Below are 18,841 nucleotides of genomic sequence, written 5' to 3' on the forward strand. Positions count from 1 at the left end.
AATATTGCAGAGTGGGAGTTTTGCGAGGACTTACGTGTGCATTCCGTGCCCCAGTCGCTCTCTGTGGTATGATTTTCGCCTGGTCATTGTGTGTGGTGTATATTTCCACTTGTCTCCCCTGGAAACAAGTACATACTAATTATATATATGTTAATATATACAATATATGTGTCTATATACCTCCCGAGAGAACTTTCTATCCCATGTTTGTATGACAACATTTGCTTCTTCAAGAATCAAAATTATCGCGAAAATGCACACAAAAAAACATACGTTTATTTAGTTTGTTCTTATTTGTTTTCAGCGTGATGACTCACATACACTTACACATATATGTCTAGATCCCTTTTTATCATAACAGAAAAGAGATAACACAGGGCGCGTTGTTATCGCAATCAAGAGTTTTATCTACAACATCGCTGTAAAATCAAAACCATGTCGATTGCTCCTATAAGGGCTAGTTGGCGTTACAGCAAGGGAATTCATTAATTTCGGGTTTACGCTGACGGACCAGTAACCACTCAAATATTCAATATCTACTCAACATTTGAAAACGATTTTTGAAGCTGTGCCAATGGCTGAAGTGTTTTCGATTTTTTACGATTTACTTGTATTTCATTAACAAGACTACGTTTCAGAGGCAACAACTGACCGGGCAGTATTTTTTCTCATTTTTCAGTCCCGAACATTTAAAATTAATTTATTCCAATACATGTGCATCCTCTTATTGTTTGCCGAAATAGACGTCAGTGTTGTCCATTCGCACTTGGGAAGCAACTCAGGATGTATTATTTGTGATTTTATTTCTGCCCCCTTATTTGAGCAGCTGAAGTTGGTTTTCTTCCGCCGACTTTTCCCTTCTCCGCAGGGAAAGCGCTGCTGGCAGGTGCTCCGTGGAGGTGCCATGGGGATGGCCCCATCCTGCCCCCCTTGCCAAAGGAAGCAGGGTCTCCGCTCCCCGCGGCAGACGGGAGCCCGCCGTGACAGTGGGGTACCGGACCGGCCATGGCTTCTCGGCCCCGGCGGCAGGGCTGACCCTGCCCAGCCCCGGGGTGTTGCGCCCTGCCCGCCACGTCCCCCACAGCCCCCTGCTCCTCCGGCGCGCCCTGTAAGAGCGCCAGGCACCCCCCATCCCCCCCGCTCCAGGCCGGGACCTCCTCACCTCACAGTCTCCGTGTAAATCTTTACAGAACTCCCCCGCCACCCTGAATTACTCCCCGCGTGTATTTAATGAGCCGTTTTCTCTCCCTCGCACGTGGCCAGTGGGAGAAAATTGCCGTGAAGAAAAAAAGCGAGGTTCCCCTATAAATTGCGGTGAGGGCCGGATCCTGCAGACTAGCGACCCCCAGTTTTGCCTGTGTCCCGGTCGCGGGGCTGATACCATCTGTGACAGGGGCAAAAATCCTAACCCTCCAGCTCCTTCCCTCCTTACACAGGGTGAGCTCTCCGGCTGAAGGAGATGCTCGTAAGCTCCTCTTTACACACTGCGGGCGGAGGTGCACCCTTTTCCTAGGGAGCTTACTTTTAGTTTATTTTTGCACTGTATCTGGGGTCTTTTTGAATACAGGATTAAAACAGCAGCAGCAGAGCTGCTAGGAGCGGGACAAAAAACCGGGGATTCTTCTTCCCTCTGTTGATTTCCAAGTTATAAACTACTGGCAGAAAGCTGCCATTCCTGAGCTGGGAATCCGGGTTTTTAACATGAGCCGCATCCTTATGTCAGTGGATCATTGCCCATCGCAGACACCATTTGCCTGTGGGAAGGAATATAATCTCAGTGGCGAGTGGCGAAAAGGGACACGCTGCATCCGTGACAGGCTCCAGTCCTTATCTCTGAGAGGTTTGGAGCAGCGTCGGTCAGCTTAGAGCTTTTTATTACCCACGCCCCGAATATTTCCATTACACACTGTCTGTGTTCCTCAGCTGTTGTGCGAAACCTACTGCCTTATCGCTGTCGGTCGATTGATATTTTCTGTGTACAATCTCAAGGTACTAAATCAATGTCTCCACTCTGCAGTGGGCATATTCTCTATAGACTAGTCCGTGGGAGACAAGTGAAGTCCTGCTAGATACGGGATTCACTCTGTTTCGACGCTCACGAAGCTCCTTTTGGCGGAAGGGAGACTTTAAATAGGACCCACTGCCCGGGCTTGGGGCCGAGCAGCCCCGAGCTGCGGGGGATCTCTTGGTGCTTGCCGGTTCAGGAAACACAGAGGGCGAAGGGGCGCACAGCCGGGTCATGGAATGCCCCCACACCCGGCGTCCCTGGCACAAAAACCCTCGCACTCCCACTTGCAGGGACCGCAGTAAATCTCCGCCCGCCCGAGCGCACCCGCGTAGCGCAGCCTTGGAGCCAGCCCCGCGGCAGGACTGCCAGGGGAACACTCCGGTGGGCTTTCCATTGCGTAGTAGTGTTGGAGGAATTTGGTGAGATTTTTGGGACGCTCGCTTGGCTTTTCTGTTCTAAATGAACCCTTAAATTTAGATTGTCGCCGCCGTACCTAACTCGTCAGGGGGCAATTATGTGATAATTACGAGAATTGCACAGTTCTTTTATCTGGCGGCAGTGCACGGAGGGGGCTCAATACAGCGAAACCTGTTCACGTGTAAATTCCCCTCCCCTGGCGATGCTGCCTGCCGCGGCCAGCACTGCCGCTGTTATCACCGGGGTCAATCCGAGCCAGGGCTACGGAGAGGGAGCTGGGCCGGGAGGTCGGCCCTGCCCTTCCCGGCGCGAGGGGAAGCCGCCCTAGAGATGCTCTATCCGGGGTCGCCTTGTCCGGCGGAGAAACGCCGGGTCTTGCTGCCGCCGCCCCTGCCGCTAAGCACCCAAGAGGTGACACTGCCTCGGGGGCCTTGTCCTTCCCTCCCTCAACCTATTCCGGCACAGTGAAATAAAAAAAAAGAAGACCTCCCCCGTCCCGTCCACACCCGCAGAGGCCGGTGGCATCGCAGAGCCCGCAAACCCTCCCTGCGGGCGCGTCTCCTTTCTCCGCGCCGCGCAGACCACTCGTCGTCACATCCATGCGTTTGTTTTCCTAGCACATGGCTCCGTCAGCTGTAACCCGTCCCAGAAATTTTGAAAGAAAATAGCAGAAGTCTTTCATTGTTAACATTTGATTTATTTAAAGTCCTTAACTGCAAATGATCAAAAAACATACTTCACGCATTAAATTCTCATTTATCGTTTTAAATCAAAATATTTTTTCAATTACAATCACATTTATAAAATTAACAAAATTTCTTAAATTCACGTGTAATTCTTTTTTTAAATGTCATTTAAAGCAATTTCCAGCTGTAAAGAAAGAAAAAAAATATAAACCATGCAATAAATTAAGAACATCGAAACAGCGAACAGGAATAATAATAAAACCCGTCTGGCTATGCTAACACCGTGTAAAACTGGGGAAAGTGCATTAACACTGGATGAAACAAGCTAACGATGGCGATAATTAAACGGCCACAAAAAAAAAAAATAATAAACAAGTTAGAAAAGGGGAGAGAGGCAGAGCTCTCCTCTCTTCCTTATGTCGGTGTAATAGTCAAAGTTTCCTTGGGAAAATGGAAAATAACCTTGTTATGGACAAACATTTCTAGCTGGTACACAATGAAGACACTTAAATAAGCATGTCATCCACATGTTGATGAGAGTTCCTGATGAATGAGAATCTTCAGTAACAGATGTGTGTGGGGGGGAAATTCCAACTGGCTGTGTGACCTCTTTTAACTTTATGTTACACCCCAAGACAGGTAACACTTAGGAAAAGAATAAGGGTCTCATCCTGCACTCCAAAGCTCCAGTTGGTCCCCTCGGGAGTGCAGGATCCGACCCGCAGCATCTGGGTGTATGCAGGTTGTAGTAGCCGAAGGTTTATTTTGCAAGTATCAAAAGGATGATCTTAGAAAGTAAATAGTCCTCTTGTTGCTTAGGGATTCTCTTAGTGTTTTGCTACTTCACAGCAGTATTGTCCTTCAAAGCCTTTTTAATTAAAAAAAAAAGTTTTAAATGTCTACTCGCTTCTTCATCTCCGTATTGTTAAAGTATTGCCACATACCTGTAAACTTACATGAGATTATAGAGCACAGAAGGGGGGAGAAAAGTGGGCGGAAAGCACAAACAAGTAGTTTACAAGATCAACAATTTTTTCTTCTTTTTAATAACACCCTGTAAAGGCTGGGGGGGGCCTCCGGGGAGAGAGGCTGGGCGGCAGGCGGGGGGGAGTATGTACAAGCAGGACGCAGCCGGCTCCGCAGGAGGTCGTGAAGGATCGTAACAACACACTACGCGTTGCGAGAGAATTGAAAAGTAACAGTCCTTCTCACGCAGAGTGAGGGAACATCTCAGTTTGGCGCAGGGAGAGGAAAAGAGGGGAGAGAAGCCAAGAAAAATAGGGGTGAGGGAGAAGAAGGCTTCGCCCCGGCAGCGAGGGCTGCAGAGCTAGGAGGTGTTTAACACGGGTCTGGAATACACACCTTGGTAGTAGGAAGGCTCTAGGGCCGAGGGCTCAATGCTGCTCCGGCCCGCCATGGAGGCGCTGCCAAGGGGCAGCCCGCTTGGGATGCTGGCCCCGTAGGAAGAATATTGCAGCGCCTGCTCATAGGCTTTGAAGTCCAGCTTGTGTTGCTGTTCCGAGGACGACATAAGGTTGTTGATGGAAAAGGGGTGGTTGAAGGAATAGTGGGGATCGCCCTTGAGGTGGAGCTGGGGTTCGTGGGCTAAGGAGTGAGGGGGGTGGGGGACGGAGGCCAAGGCGGGGACGGAGCTGATGGTGGAGGAGGCGGCCGAGGCCGAAGTCTTTAGTTCCGTGCTCGATCCGCTGTGGTCCATAGACTGGGGACTGGTGGACGGATTGGAGCCAGAGAGGGAGGTGGCGGTGTCCAGCTGTGCGGGTTTATTGTGGCCTCTGTGCAGTGGGGAGTTGGAGCTGGAACTGGAGGCCCCGGCCTGATCTTTCCTGCCTTCCTGAGGAGCTTTGCTGTTCGCCGGCTTCTCGCACTTGAAGCGCTTTTGCCGGCGGAGATAGCAGCCGTTTTCAAACATATTGCCGGAGTCAGGATGCAGGGTCCAGTAAGAGCCCTTGCCGGGCTTGTCGGGGGAGCGGGCCACCTTTACAAAGCAGTCGTTGAAAGAGAGCGAGTGGCGGATGCTGTTTTGCCAGCGCTGCTGGTTCTGCCGGTAGTAGGGGAAAAGGTCCATGATCCACTGGTAGATCTCGCTCAGCGTCAGCATCTTGCTGGGGGCCTGCTGAATGGCCATGGTGATGAGGGAAATGTAGGAGTAGGGCGGTTTGGCGTGGGGGTAGCTCCGTTTGAAGGTCTTGGCGTCCCGCGTCCTGCTGAGGTTGGACTGGGTGTAGGCCATGGGGCTCATGCAGGGGTTCATGCCGCCGTAGGGGCTCAGCCCGTTCATGGGGGCCGGCTGGGCAGACATGGCATTGATGCCGCCGGGGCTCAGGGCCGTGCCCATGGCGGCCACGCCGGCCGGCATGCCGTTCACCGGCCCCGCCGAGCCCGCCTGTATTCCGGCCACAGCGCCAGGGCTCAGCCCGGCCCCCAGTCCCGTGTTGGCGTAGGACATATTGAAGGAACTGGAGGTCATGTTGCCACTCGTCGTCATGGTGTTCATGGTCATATAGGTGTTCATGGTGTTCATGGAGCCCAGCCCCGAGTTCATGTTGCTCACGGGCACCGAGGAATAGGCCTAGGGCAGCGAGACGGAGAGAGCGGGTTAGGGGGGCAAAGAGGGGTGGGCAAGAAAGACACCGGCGGGCCCGGACCCTCCCGCGCTGCCCGCCCTGGCCAGCAAGCCGTGTACATCTCCTGCCATGGGACGCCTTCCACTCCCCCACCACCTGGGAGAGGGCTTCCCAGAAGCCGCACGGAAAGGCCGCTGGCGCGATTAAAAGGGCTAATTCATATTTATATGTGTTTATAAATAGACACAGTGCAGAGCTGCTCGGTACCGACGCACTTCCCTTTAACAGGCGTGCCGCGGCTTGTGCCGGGATCACCGAGGCGCACGGACCGACGACCTCCTCAGGGCAGCTCCGCTCCTCACCCTTGCATGGCCGGGCTGCGGGCTCTGTCTTCCCTGGGAGGAGGTTTACTCCCGGACTGTTCCCGCGGTTGTGCTCCGTCTCGCCGATTAAATATTTAAATTCATCAGATTATTGAAATTTCTGGGCTTACACTGCCTGCGCAAAGGAGCTCAACTGCCTCCACTTCGTTAGAATAATCTCATGCATCTCTTCTCCCACCCTGCACTGATTTAGATTTCTATTCTTACACAAGATGCGACAATGTCTTGCCAGAAAGAAAAAAAAACAAACCAAAACAAACCAAAACCACACCAACCAACCAAAAAAACCCCAAACCAAACAATCAAAACAACAATAAAAAAAAAAAAAAAGCCTCCAAAAACCCAACAGCAACAGCTCAAGTCCGCGCATTTTTGTCTGTGGAAAGGTTTCCCCTAGTCCGCTTTTATTATTAAGTCAGCCTTTAAAGTCAAGTTAAAAGAAGAAAAAAAAATAATAAAAAAAACAAACCAGCAACCCATACCAAAACACCGCAAACACCAAAAACTTTCCCAAAGTACGAAAAGCCTGAACTTTCCCTGCCTGAAATTTTCTACGATTGCCCGATATGCAAAAACTGTAGCAGCCTACAACCTAACACAGGTCTTAAAAAAAGCAAAACCGGAAAGCCTGAAATTGTGCTTTCCAGTATGTCACCTGATTTAATTAATAGAAAGGAGAAAGATGCTCCCAGTTTACGTCGAACAAAGGCAATACGGCTCAGAAAAGGATGTTTAAGCGACTATTAAATGTACAAAATTCATTACTGTTCACTTCAAATGCCACGAGCTTATAAATGCGCTTTCAATTTAGAGGATCATATTCATTTTTTGGGATGGTAGAACACGGATGGGTTTCCCATCTTGCTTCCATGCAGTGATTCAAACTAAATATCAGAAAATACTGAGGAAAAAAATGCAAAAGCGAAGGTATGCTTGTGGACAATGAGCATGGCGAGGATAAATGAGTCTGGAAACGGCACACAATTAGGATGACCCTTATTTGCCCTTAGCCGACTTTCCTCTATTAAATAAGATGCCGGCAGGATGACACGTATCAGCCTGTGCCCGCGTGGCTCCACGGGGGCTAGGTGCCAGCTCCGGGGTGCAGGGCCGAGGCGTGGGGACTGTAGAGCCGTGTGTCCGGGTGTGCTGATGCAATGCCCGGGTGCGCACACCTAGGTGCTTGTCTCGCCACCACACTTCCTTAAAAAGGCTCCTTCCCGGGCGGGAATCCGGGGGGCTGCTGGCAGGACTGTTAGGTGCTGCCTTCTCCTAGCGGCTCCCCTCCTGCAGAGCCGCAGGGGCACGGTGTCAACCCCAGGCCCCACAGGGCAGAGGCGAGCGCGGGGAGGACTCCGGCCGCTTCCGTGGCCCTCTCCTCTGCCGTAGTTGTTGGCGCTCTGGCCGGTTATCCCCTGTCTCTTGCACCGCGTTGTCAAAGAGCCGCTGGGCTTGGACAGGGAGGTGGGAAGCGCCTCTCGGGGTGCTGCGGGCCGGGCCGAGCCTGGTCCGGGGCAGTGGGTCCGGGTCTGGGCCCCTCTCCCGGTCTGGCTCCCGGGTCCGCTCTCGGCAGCGCCGCCAGCCGGGCCCCCGCAGCAGCGCTCGCCGCGGACAGCCCGTTTTGCAAAGTACGAACAAATGGCTGTTTCACCATTTCCCCCTTCTTTTCTCACGACTTTAACAGGTGAGGCCCCCGGCTGCGGCGACAGATTCCTGTGGCCCCACCGGCTGGCCCGGGAAAGGCGCTGCCCCGGTCCCGGGACGCGTTTGCGACCGGGTCCCTTGCCCCACCCCCCCTGCCGCCGTTGCCATCTGCAGGGAAGGAGCCGGGGGCTGGCAGCGCGGCGAGTCCCCTGCCCCGAGCCAAGAGTTTACGGGGCGATTTTGTGAGCAACGCAAGAGGAGATTACGCCTTTCAGATGAGATCAAGAGCTGCCCCCGGCCCCCCAGCGGGGACGGAGACGTCCCGGGTCTCCCTCAAACGCTTCCCGGGGCTGTCGGAAGCCGTGTTTTCCTCGGGGAAGTCTGCCCAGCTTCAGCGTCGGAGGGAGGGGGAGGCACGTTTGCGCTGGCAGGATCTGGAGCGCTAACCTACTCCTCCGATTGTTCCCCCCCCCCCTTCAGTCCCCCAACCCTCCCCCAGGCCTCCTACTCCCCTCCTTGCAGAGGGGTAGCAGCATAGCCAGACCCTGGGATTTACCTCCTGAGTGTCGGCGTAGTAGCTGTTCCAGTCGCTGGTTTCATGCCCCTCCATTTTCACAGTCCCTAACATTATGGAGCCAACCTGCCCGGTGTAACCATCCAGCCCTCTTGCAAGCGAGTGACGGGCAGCAGGAGAAAAGCCCGAAACCCCCACCTAGCAGGAAGCCAGCTCTCAGGAGGGGCTGGAGGGGTGCTGAATTTTCCTCTATAATCAGCCAAAAAGAAGGCAGCGAGCGGTGTGGGGCGAGACAGTTGAGAAAGTGAGGAAGTGCCGGCTGGGATGTGAGCGGAGTTGAGCTGATGTGGATCTTACGTCGCAGAAGTACCCACCTCCTCCTCCTCTCCCCATTTGTCCGCCGCACAAAGGCGTTCGCACCTACAAAGCCGAAGATGCACCTGCAAACAAGGCAGTTCCCCTCGCCTGCAACTCCCCCCGGGGCGGCACTTTATTTGCAAAGCGGCGTAATTGGTTTAAGCTTGTGGGGAAAGGAGAGACAGAGGTGGAAGAAGGGGAGAGTAGGAAAAGGGGTGGTGGTGGGGGGAGGTGGGGGACGACGACACACCCTCCCTTCCAGATGGACAGGACAAATGCTAGGAGGGATCGGTGGAAATGAAATGAGGTAGATAAGGGAAGGGCAGCCCCCTCTGAAGAGAATGCAAAAGGCCGTGCAACCTTAAACACCTGAAATTAGGGGTAATATTTAGTAAAGTCCAGTAGATGCTCCTTTAACTCGATGGCCGGGATGTGCTCCAAAGTTCTGAGTCCTGCAGTCCACAGGCTACCCCCCGCTCCCGCCCCTCATTTCAAAGCTGGGTACCACGCAGGTACCTCCGCACCAACCCCGCTGCTGCCACGGCGCCCCCTGCCCACAGCACCCCCGGGGATCAGACCGGACGCTCAGGACTCAGATCAGAAGGGGTTCGGCTCTGCGCTTCCCGAAGCCCTCCGACCCCCTCCATGGGCTAAACCTAGCCCTTCAAGAGGCGCTGCCATCCTGTGTAGTGTGATGGTGATTTTTCTTTTCTGGTGCCTTACGTTTAGAAACCATGTGAGTCACCCCTCTGAGACATAACACTACAGGCACCAGATAAATGCGGACAGAGGCTTGAATGCGGATCCGCCGATATTAACCTCCTCTTGGCAAACATCAGGTGAGTCACTGGAACCATTTTATATCTTTACTGTGGAAAGCCTCCAGCCCAAAGGGCTTCCTTTGAAAGCCCTCTCTGGTGCCTGGCACCCAAGAGCAGTAATAACAAGTAGCGGATATCTCATTACCAACTTCTTGCTCATTAACACGATTTCTCTCAAAGAATAGAGCATAAGGAATCTACAAAGGCTGGTAAAAGGTAAAAAGGGGCAACACCGATAAGCCAAATTGACATTGAACAACGCTGCTTATTATTATGGAGGGAACATCTCAGTCTTTGCAGATAAATCAAACATTTCCTGTTTCTGCTGCTGCCCTGTCCGGGTCGTCGAGCTCATGTCAAGACCACAGCCTTTTCTCGGCTTCTCTACCCTACCCTTTATGGGTTTGTTCCTACCTAGCAACTAGAATTTCTATCACCTGATCGTAATATATATATGTATAAAGGCAGAACCAAAATACCCACCCATACACCACCCAAACAAACAAAATTCACCCAAACCCAAATAACTTTCTGGGCAATGGGAATTTGAAAGGGAATTAAAGTTTATTGGGATTTTGAAAAAGGCTTTTGTATCATACCACGCAAACCAAAATACACATCTGGGGCTGAACTTCTGCTTGGCATGTTTGTCGTTCAGCATGATCACAGTTGCTTCCACAGCGATTTTCCCTCCAGGGGTCTGCGAAAACGCCACTTTCACAAACAATTTTAAAATTTCTTACACTGAAATCCAGGATTCAAATGCAGAGATAGAGCATATCTCCGCCTTGACAAATATGTTTTAACTTGTCCTCTAAATGCGTTTTCTGTTCCCCCTTCCTTTGTTCCTTCCCTCCTCGTCCTTCTTCCTTTAAATCTAGCTACAGAATAAAGTCAAATCCTCGAAACAAACAAAACTCTGGAATCAGCAGACGAGAAGAAGGGGTGAAAATGTGTCTTGAAGGAAATAAAATACATAAAAGCGGTTAAACTCCTACTTTCTCAAATGGTCAAACTACACCCTTGGAAATTGGAACAAAACCCAGTGGAAAATCCAATGAATATTAAAATTGCGGTATTCATGCATGCACCATCCCTCTTTTCCTAATGGGAGCGGTCTGCACATCTGAAAATATAGACCCTTGGTCATTTCAGTGCTCAGGTCTGTGGGGTCCAGCCCCCCCCAGCACTACAGCCACACGCGGCGAGGCTGCGAGGGATGCGGTGGTCGCAGCGACCCCGCTGGCGGCAACTCCTCCCTGAGTGACCGACCCCAGGGAGGTGCTGCCCAGCTTCCCAGAGCCCACCCCGTGGGAGCAGCACCCGCCAGGGCGCCGGTTATTCCTCTCAGGGCTCCCTCTGTACCCGGGAAGAAAGCGCAGGCACGAAGCCAGCCGCGCTGCTCGGGTTCTGCTGCTAACCGTGGAGGTGTTTCCCCGGGAGGAGTAGACGTGGTGCCCGGTAAAGCCTCTCTCCGCGCCGGCCGGCCCCCCGGGACGCCCCGGCTGGGGTGCCTCGCCGGGCCGGGTGGAGAGTGGAGGGGGAGTGCGCGATTGTGCAAAGCCGCAGCGCCTCCTGTTGTCCAGTTGCGGTCCCGGGCTCAGCTCCTTCTGCCTGAGGGTGCTGCCGTAGGTGAGGGCCCAGGCGGGATCATCACCTCAGAAAGCCGTTCGCCTCGGTGAGCAAACCAGCCAGGCCGAGGCAGAGCCAGCCGCTGCTGGGAATTCCTTTCCGACCCGGCTGCTGTGTCGCAGTCCCAGAAGAGAAAAGCCTTCCTTGTGTGAAGACGTGAAGAGGGGTCATGGTGGCTCTGCCCACGGCCACGGAAAAAAGAGGGTATTTCGGTGTTCGCCCTTGCCCTGCACTTGATCCTCTGTGAAACCCTATGTGGAATCCTCTGAGAGTCCAGCTCGATTTGTCCGTGCCCTTTGCAGCAGGCTCTGCAGGAGGGAAGGGCTTTACTGGAATGGAGGACGCATGACAGCAGCAAGGAGCACTCCAGATGCGCTTATGAGCTTTCTAGACTTCGCGATGGCAGCCTTGGCCCGATGTACACAGAGTCTTTCCCCAGCTCTGGTTACTGTAGCGTCAGTTTCTGACTAAGCTGTACACTGTGGTTTTTTTTTTTTTTTAATTTTATTTATTTATTCCTTTTTCTCAGTGGTTGCTGTCTGTGCAGTCTGGAGAGCAGCACAGGCCGAGGTGAGCAGTGTTTTTGCTTCTAAGCGGGATCAGGGTCTCAGTTCCCAGCTCCACCGGTGAGCACTGCCAAGGGGGGAAACACAGCAACTGGCCTGAGAAAGGAAAGCACTCTCATGTGTGTGGAGGGTCAGACGCCCAGGGGATCCCTTGTCACCAGCGCCGGCTGTTGGAGCTGGGCCCCACAAAGGCCACTCAGCAAGTGGCCGCTTTTTGGGAAGTGCTGTCGAGCCGGGTCGAAGGGTCTCGCCCGTGGGAAGCGGTTTCCTGTCGTACCGCGGGGACCGGAGCTCGGGAGCGCCGTCCGCAGGTACCGCCCCACGCACAGGACTGCGACCGGCGGAATCAGCGGGGGCTTTGATTTTAACTGCTGAGGGCTGTTTCAGATCGCTCAGCTTTACCTTTCCCCTGGCAGGGGCAGGGCCTGTCGCCACCCCATCGGTTTAACTTGGAAGGTCTTGATTTTACCCCAACTCCATCGTCTCCTGGCCGGGAATTTCTCGGCAGCTCTTGTGCGTGGTAGACGTCTAGCTGGAGAAAGAGCTACGAGGTTTTTGCATCAGGATGCCTTCCTTTATGCTCACAGTACAGCCACCTACTCTTTCCCCCCCAGACCCTCTTTCTGCCTGATGTCCAGGGGGGTCCAACCCAGGCGGCTCTCCTCTGAGGCAGTGGGGCCCCTCAAACTCTCTCCTTTTCCCTGTCCTTACCCACCCATCCCGAAGGTGGGAAATCCCTCTTCCCATCTTTTCCAATCCAAATTCCTCTCCCATCCAAGGGAGCAAACAGTAATCGGGTGGGAACGCGCTGCTGCCCCGAGCCGGGTGGTTTGGCTGGGAGCCGGGAGGTGCTAGAGCGCTCCGGGAGCAGGGGCCGGTAACCGCCGGGAGCACCCCTCGCTTCCTAAAAAGCCCATCAAGACGTCTGTAAAGTCTAGTGGCTTGTTTCCTTCCCTCACACAGGCAGAGCCGCCCCGGCTCTGTGCTCCTGCTCTGAGCTCTCGCTGAGAAGAGCTGGTGGGGGTGCCCTTGGCACGACCAGGCTCCCGCTGCCCCCAGCATTGCCGGTCCGCGAGGTCACGGGACGGTGCAATGCGATAAGGTGGCATTTACCTCCCTATCTCTCGGGAGCAGCGCCCGGGCAGGTGAGGGCACTGCACGGGGTCAGCACTTGCTTTGGAGCCTTTGCTGCATGAACTTTTCTTGTCTCCGATCGTGACGACTAAGCGACCCTCTTTTCCCGGCCGACACGCACCCCCGCTGCCCCGTCCCTTGCAGGGAGAGCCTGGAGGATGCGCCCCACCCGTCGGGTCCGGCTTCCCCTCTACCTGCTTCTCAGTCGCTGTTCTCCCTCCCCGACAGACGCCGCAGGGCGCAGGAGGCCTCTGTGTGGACGGGACCCTGGGCAGTGCCGCCCTGCTGCCGGCGGGAGCGCAGAGGAGCGTCGCCCCTTCCGGAGGCCCAGTCCTGCGGGGACGCGCCCTCGGGGCACCGGGCAGCAGGTACCTGCCGGGCTCTCAAGGGCCAAAATCTGCGGGCGCCTTCCTGGACGCTGGAGCACATTGTGTGGCTCGTTGTAGTAGCGACTTTCCGTTGCCAGATTTTATTATATTTTATATTTTAGTTTAGTTTAGTTTAGTTCTTAATTTGTATTTTACTTTGGGTTTTTTTTTTAGTTCAATTAATTACATTTCAGTTTTGTAAGTATCATTCAGAGTTGACATCATGAGACCTGAGCGATACTCCTGACATAAATTATAACAACTCACCCACCTGAGAATAGTGGTTTACCAGGCCAGTTAAAGGAGAAGTAAGCACAGATAGTGAAATGAAAAATTATGAATACATTAATATCCAACGGTTGCAGCGATGACGGTAAGGAAGCCTCTAAGGTTTTTTGTTTACTTTTTCTTTAGTGTAACAAAAGAGTTCTTAACTAGGTAAATCATGACCCACTGTATACAATCACTTTAATTTTGCTAATGGGGTTAGATGTATGTACATTGTTTGCAGAACTCCAGCTGGCAGGATGCCCACAATGCAGTGTATGAATGGCCAACTGTGTTTTACTTACTTTGTGCAAAAATAAATGCATTTGATGTTTCTCGTTTGATTCAGAGCAACCATGTAGGTATTTATTTCAGTTATTGGGCATCTTTTTTATGTTATGATTTACTGAAAAATAAATGGAAATGTTTCTGTTGTGTATTTCAATCAGTGCGCCCGTTCTTGTGTAATTGCTCAACATATTTTTGGAAGTTTTGTTTGTTTTGTTTCAAGGAGTGTTTTAAAGTAGCTGCAGTACTATAGCATGGAAGAAGCAGTATCAGAGGAGATGGGAATTCAATTATGCACAGAGATAAACACATGCACATCAATGACACTCACTTTGTAGAATCCTACCCAAATTGCAAAAATAGTATTTCAGGACATACACAGATTTTTTTTTTTTCAGGAAGCAAGAAAGCAAACTAGGACAGTGAGTGCAGTTAATATAAATAAACTGATATAAGAAGCAGAGCTTGGTAGGAGAGACACTTTTGCACGAGTCTTAAAATTACTTCTTTGTTAAAGTTGCTCAAGTGACTTAATGGACTAAAGTCTGCATTTTTCCCCTCCCAACAGTATCTGCTGCTTGAAAAAATGGTATTTCCACTAGAGAATAGAAAAGATTATCTATTTGGAATCTTGTTTTTTCAAAACTTGCAGTGTGTTTTCTGTCAGAACATATGTTTTACTGATATAACCCATATATTGCTGTATTGGAGAAGAGATGCAGAGCTGATCAACTCTTTGTAATATTCTTGTCAAAATAATACTTCATGTCTTCTTCAAACTGATCTTCTCGTGCAGATGGGCTTGATTTGGTACCTTAGAGTTTGAGCAATGGAGACTGGAGGAATGTTACTCTTCTTTCATTTCATAACATTATATTTTCAATTCATTTGCTCTGTTTTCCTGTACTTGCAAAGAATTATTTGTTTCCCAGTCTCTATCTCTACACCAGTTTTGCACAAAAGCATGGGGAGAGACTAGTATCCATCATACATGGCTTTCTTGGCTGGCTTCAGCTCTGAAGAATCAAATGTACAAAATCAAGGCTGGCTTATTTAAATTCTTCCCCAGGGAGCAGTTCCACAGCTTTACCCAGCTTGCAGTTCCTAGAGCATAAATTATTTCAGGCTGCATTAACTGCACATTTTCTTGAGATGTATTAAAATGGACAGTAAGCAATTGTGGGATGTGTAGCAGCATTATCATGCATATACAAAAACACTTTGGCCATTTACTCTATCAGGGGACATACATAACCTGCATATAGCAAAAATGATGTATGCCCTGGAGAAGGATGCCCAGAGGCCCTCTGTAACATGTCCTGTAGTTTTGCACTGAAATGTGAGAATGGGAGAATCAACTGGTAACACCCTCAAATCATAAGTGAGACCTATAAAATAAGGATAGTCAACTAGTATCTATGGGAAAGTAGGAGAAGGTCTGGATTTGGTAACATTTTAGGACTCCTCAGGGGCAGCAGCTGTTCAGCATTTCGGAAACTGGTTGGTCCTCCCAGCAGTTGGCCTAAGCTTCTGCTGTTGCTTCAAGCATTTCAAGGATGAATCTCCCTGCTGAGCAGTTTTAACGGAATGATATCAGGAAGGCCACTTAGCTCACCATGTGCTTTTCCTTCTATCACATGAGCTCAGTTCCCTGTGCAGACAAGGAAGAACGAGATTAAATTAATTCCTCCTCCACTCCTCACCAGCCAACAAGGCAGCTGACTAAGTATCTGCAGTGCATGTAGTTTCAAGTTTACATCTTTTTAGGTAGTGGCAAGGTGGGAGGGAGTCCAACACTTGACCTTTCCTTCCGTTCCTTCAAAAGAGAGAGATTCTCTGTTCCATCCCAACAATTTCATAGCTCATCAGGTGGCTTTCCTAGTACCCATCAAACAAACAATCTTTTCCCCTTTTCAGAATCAGTATCTGGGAATATTTGCTTCAACATCCATCCCATGCCACAAATCCTTTAAATCTTTTTTAACATTATCCTTAGAGGCAGCTGGAACTTCAGCCTCTGCAGATACATCTCCTCACCCTTTGCAGGGAATTTCCTTTTGCTGAAGGCACTGATGAGATATGAAGGCTTTTCTTGTGATTAAATGGGATTTCTATGGCCCCCAACATTGAGTCTTCAGCTGTGAAACCTATGAGATCTACAAACACACACACACACACACACATATATCTACATCTATATATCCACAGTCAAGCTGTTGTCCTAAGAGAACAGAAGAGTTGGACTGGAATAGCCAGCTGAAAATTCTGGTGTATTAACTGAAAGGCAACAGAGAGCAGAGATAATATGATCAAATTTTAAACCAAAATCAAGTATATAGGGCTGAGTCCAGCAAATACTTTGGCAGGTGTTTAGCTGTAATTTCTCCATTTATTGCTTACAGCTTTCTTCAAAGCCAAGAACATCTCTGACCTTGTGTCTATAATAATGGCTATGTGTGATGGGATTCTAAAAGTAACTCAAGTAATCTCTCTTCAGTTATATAATAAAATGGCACATATCTGGTATTATTACAGTCACATCATACTAAAAATAAATCTGGGAATTATGACCACTTAAAACGACCAAATGATTTTCTTATTGTAATGATTTTCTCATTATAAATATGGTTTTAATTAAAAAGACTTGATCTTCTTTCCAGCATCGTATTTATTTTTATTTTGAATTATAAAGGAAATGCCATTATGCAAATAATGTGTTTCAATCAGGAAAAAAAAGTAAAACCCAAAATCATAGGATGAAGAAAAATTTTAACTATTTCTGTTGGCATAGAACTGACAAATATAGATATCTCACAATCATAATGGAGATTAGTAGAGCTGGGTGTGCATATTTGTTATGGATCAAAGATAGGATATAGTGATTAGAAGAATGACAATGCTTTCAACACTCACAAAGGGATTGAATGTGTGATTTATAATACTAATTCCACAAAACCTTTCTATGGCTGCTTACTGCACAAGGGATTCAATATGGATTGATCACTGAAAAAAGAAAAGTATTTCCTTCAGCTCAGCTGGATCAAACCCTTGCAACTAGACAAAAAGCTTTTCAGTATTGACACTCTCTGATTTAAGAGATTATTGCCAGTCTGGGCCCCCCCCCCCCCCCCCACTTACTCCACTCTCCTGTTACACATTACTTTCCCCACAGTGTAACTGAGACATTTGTGTGCTGCGTTCCCAGTGGCCATACTTCACAGTTCAGTATTTTAGTTTATAATGAATTGACTTTGTCTGAGTATTTATGGACATTTTATATGGCAGAAATATTAAAATAAAGATGCTGATGCCCTTACAATAGTCTGTAACCTGAAGATGCCTACCTCTGATTTTTTATTTGCTCACAGTCAGAAGCACAGACTCGGTTATGAATCTGCCACTGGTTCTACAAGAGGACTTTGGAAAGTCATTCAAACTCTCTTTGTTCTAACTCTTGGTCTCTAAAATGGAATAATGTTACCTGGGCATCACAGTGAAACTATATTTGTAAATATGCTGGAATTATTGCATTGGTGATAATTTTGAGCAAGTGTATTGCCATTTTGAGGCAGAATAGACTAGTGCTCTCACTGTAGTAGCACACTGAAAAAGAAAGAGCAGAATCCTTGCTCAGAGCTGGGGGTGTTTTGGACTATTTAGTGTGAAAAGAGTTTCTCAGCCAGCTGGAAAAGCATATCAAGGCAAGGCTTGGCATTCACTGACTAGTAAATAACCAGCATCAACTCACTAATACTAACTAGATGTAAGCCATAGTAAGCAAAGTAGTTATGCTACTACTTTCTTTTTTCCTTTAGGTAACTGCTATTCAGCTTTCCAAGGACTCTTTCTGACTCTTTCCCTAACCCTAACCCATACCAGGCTGTTCATACTTCCTATGGACCATGCTGTCCTGATTTCTGATTGCCCAGATAAAGGTGACTATTGGAAATACCATTGGACTACTGGAAATACCATTAACTCCTCCTGACTGTGCTCCAATTTCTTCCCACATCATGTAGGGCGCTATGTGCATCTCAGACTCACTCCAGCATGAACTTGGATCATGGCAATGATGTGCGCTGGGTGTGGAACTTATTACATGACATGGACTCAGCTAGTTTAGGAGCAAAGAAACTGCATTTTTTCTACTTTCTCTAGCCAACTGAACAATGTTTTAAAGTTCCATTTTCTTAGAAAAAAATAAAAAATCCCAGTAACATTAACAGATTAATAACATAGATGATACAATTTGTATGATATTAGAAAGCGTAGTGATCTGGTGAGGCTTAATTAAATAAAATAATGATGTGTACCCAGGAACTGAGATTGCACAAGGTTTTCCAAAACTAGATAAATTTGCTAAGTATAAGCATTCATCCACTGATTAAATTTTTGGACTTTGCAAACTGCAGAGATATGGCTTAACCTGTTTAACAAAATAACTAATGTTAATAAAAAAACACCTTCAGGTTTGAGCATTATTGTGTTCATTAAGGGAGGAGTACATACTAATAATAAATACGTGGAGAAAGGGGAAAAAGCTTTCCCTGATTTCCTGTATATCAGAGACAAGAATCTCTGTAGCTGTCATCTCTAGCGCTCAAGCTGAGGGCCTATAGGATACAATCGCAGCACTTCTGGAATGACTACTAAGCAATGTGTGTGGCTTTGTAGGGAAAAATATATAGTGTTTGGGATTTCACTTGACATCTGCCCTCTTGGGTGCTTACTCACTTTGCTTACACGACCTGGAGTCTAAATGCTGTAAAACCGGAAACATTTATGAATCAAGGCTTCAACCTTTCTTTCAACCTAACGACATTCTCCAGCAGCTAGCCCCCGGTCTTCTGCAAGCAGAGCTGGTACACAAGAGATATAGTCAGATAACACAACATACTCATTTTCAATTTTACCACAGCTATTAACCCAAAGAGGAAACCCATGTCTAAGGATTTTTTCTTCTTCCTAAGATTATTTTTTTAATATATAAATGCAAATCATTCTTGTCATTCAGCAGCTTCTTACTAGAACTTCCTGATGCAAATACCTCTTCACATGCGGAGGCTTTTCTTCCACATCCCACTGTGACTCCCGCAGAGAGGAACTGTTCTAGATAAATGAAATTGTTCAGGCTTTACTTACCATGTAACTAGTTTGAAATGAATCTGTTC

The 18,841-nt window shown here is 49.0% G+C and overlaps 1 protein-coding gene and 1 long non-coding RNA gene across 5 annotated transcripts; one reads left to right on the top strand and one right to left on the bottom strand.

The window, feature by feature from the left end:
• Nucleotides 1-44: 44 nt before the first annotated feature.
• On the bottom strand, nucleotides 45-8,605 carry FOXA1 (forkhead box A1). Of its 3 annotated transcripts, none has more exons than XM_061367336.1 (3): nucleotides 8,280-8,605; nucleotides 4,474-5,701; nucleotides 45-118 (listed from the first exon to the last, which is right to left on the bottom strand). In XM_061367336.1, the coding sequence occupies exons 1-3, from the start codon at nucleotides 8,349-8,351 to the stop codon at nucleotides 84-86; spliced, it is 1,335 nt and encodes a 444-aa protein (XP_061223320.1). In that variant the 5' UTR covers nucleotides 8,352-8,605; the 3' UTR covers nucleotides 45-83. The 3 variants fall into 3 exon arrangements, with proteins under 3 accessions (XP_061223320.1, XP_061223318.1, XP_061223319.1); XM_061367334.1 differs by lacking the exon at nucleotides 45-118 and adding an exon at nucleotides 3,102-3,979; XM_061367335.1 differs by lacking the exon at nucleotides 45-118 and having other exon boundaries at nucleotides 3,102-5,701.
• Nucleotides 7,209-17,620, top strand: LOC133219808 (uncharacterized). Of its 2 annotated transcripts, XR_009727537.1 has the most exons (4): nucleotides 7,209-7,763; nucleotides 9,324-9,433; nucleotides 11,577-11,617; nucleotides 17,486-17,620. It is a non-coding gene; the product is annotated as an uncharacterized LOC133219808 (long non-coding RNA). The 2 variants fall into 2 exon arrangements; XR_009727536.1 differs by lacking the exon at nucleotides 17,486-17,620 and having other exon boundaries at nucleotides 11,577-11,837.
• The last annotated feature ends 1,221 nt before the right edge of the window (nucleotides 17,621-18,841 follow it).

Source organism: Neopsephotus bourkii, unplaced genomic scaffold (assembly GCF_033783945.1).
Source record: "Neopsephotus bourkii isolate Nb327-2 ecotype Australia unplaced genomic scaffold, CSIRO-AGI_Nbou_v1 NB_1376, whole genome shotgun sequence".
Classification (NCBI taxonomy): domain Eukaryota; kingdom Metazoa; phylum Chordata; class Aves; order Psittaciformes; family Psittacidae; genus Neopsephotus; species Neopsephotus bourkii.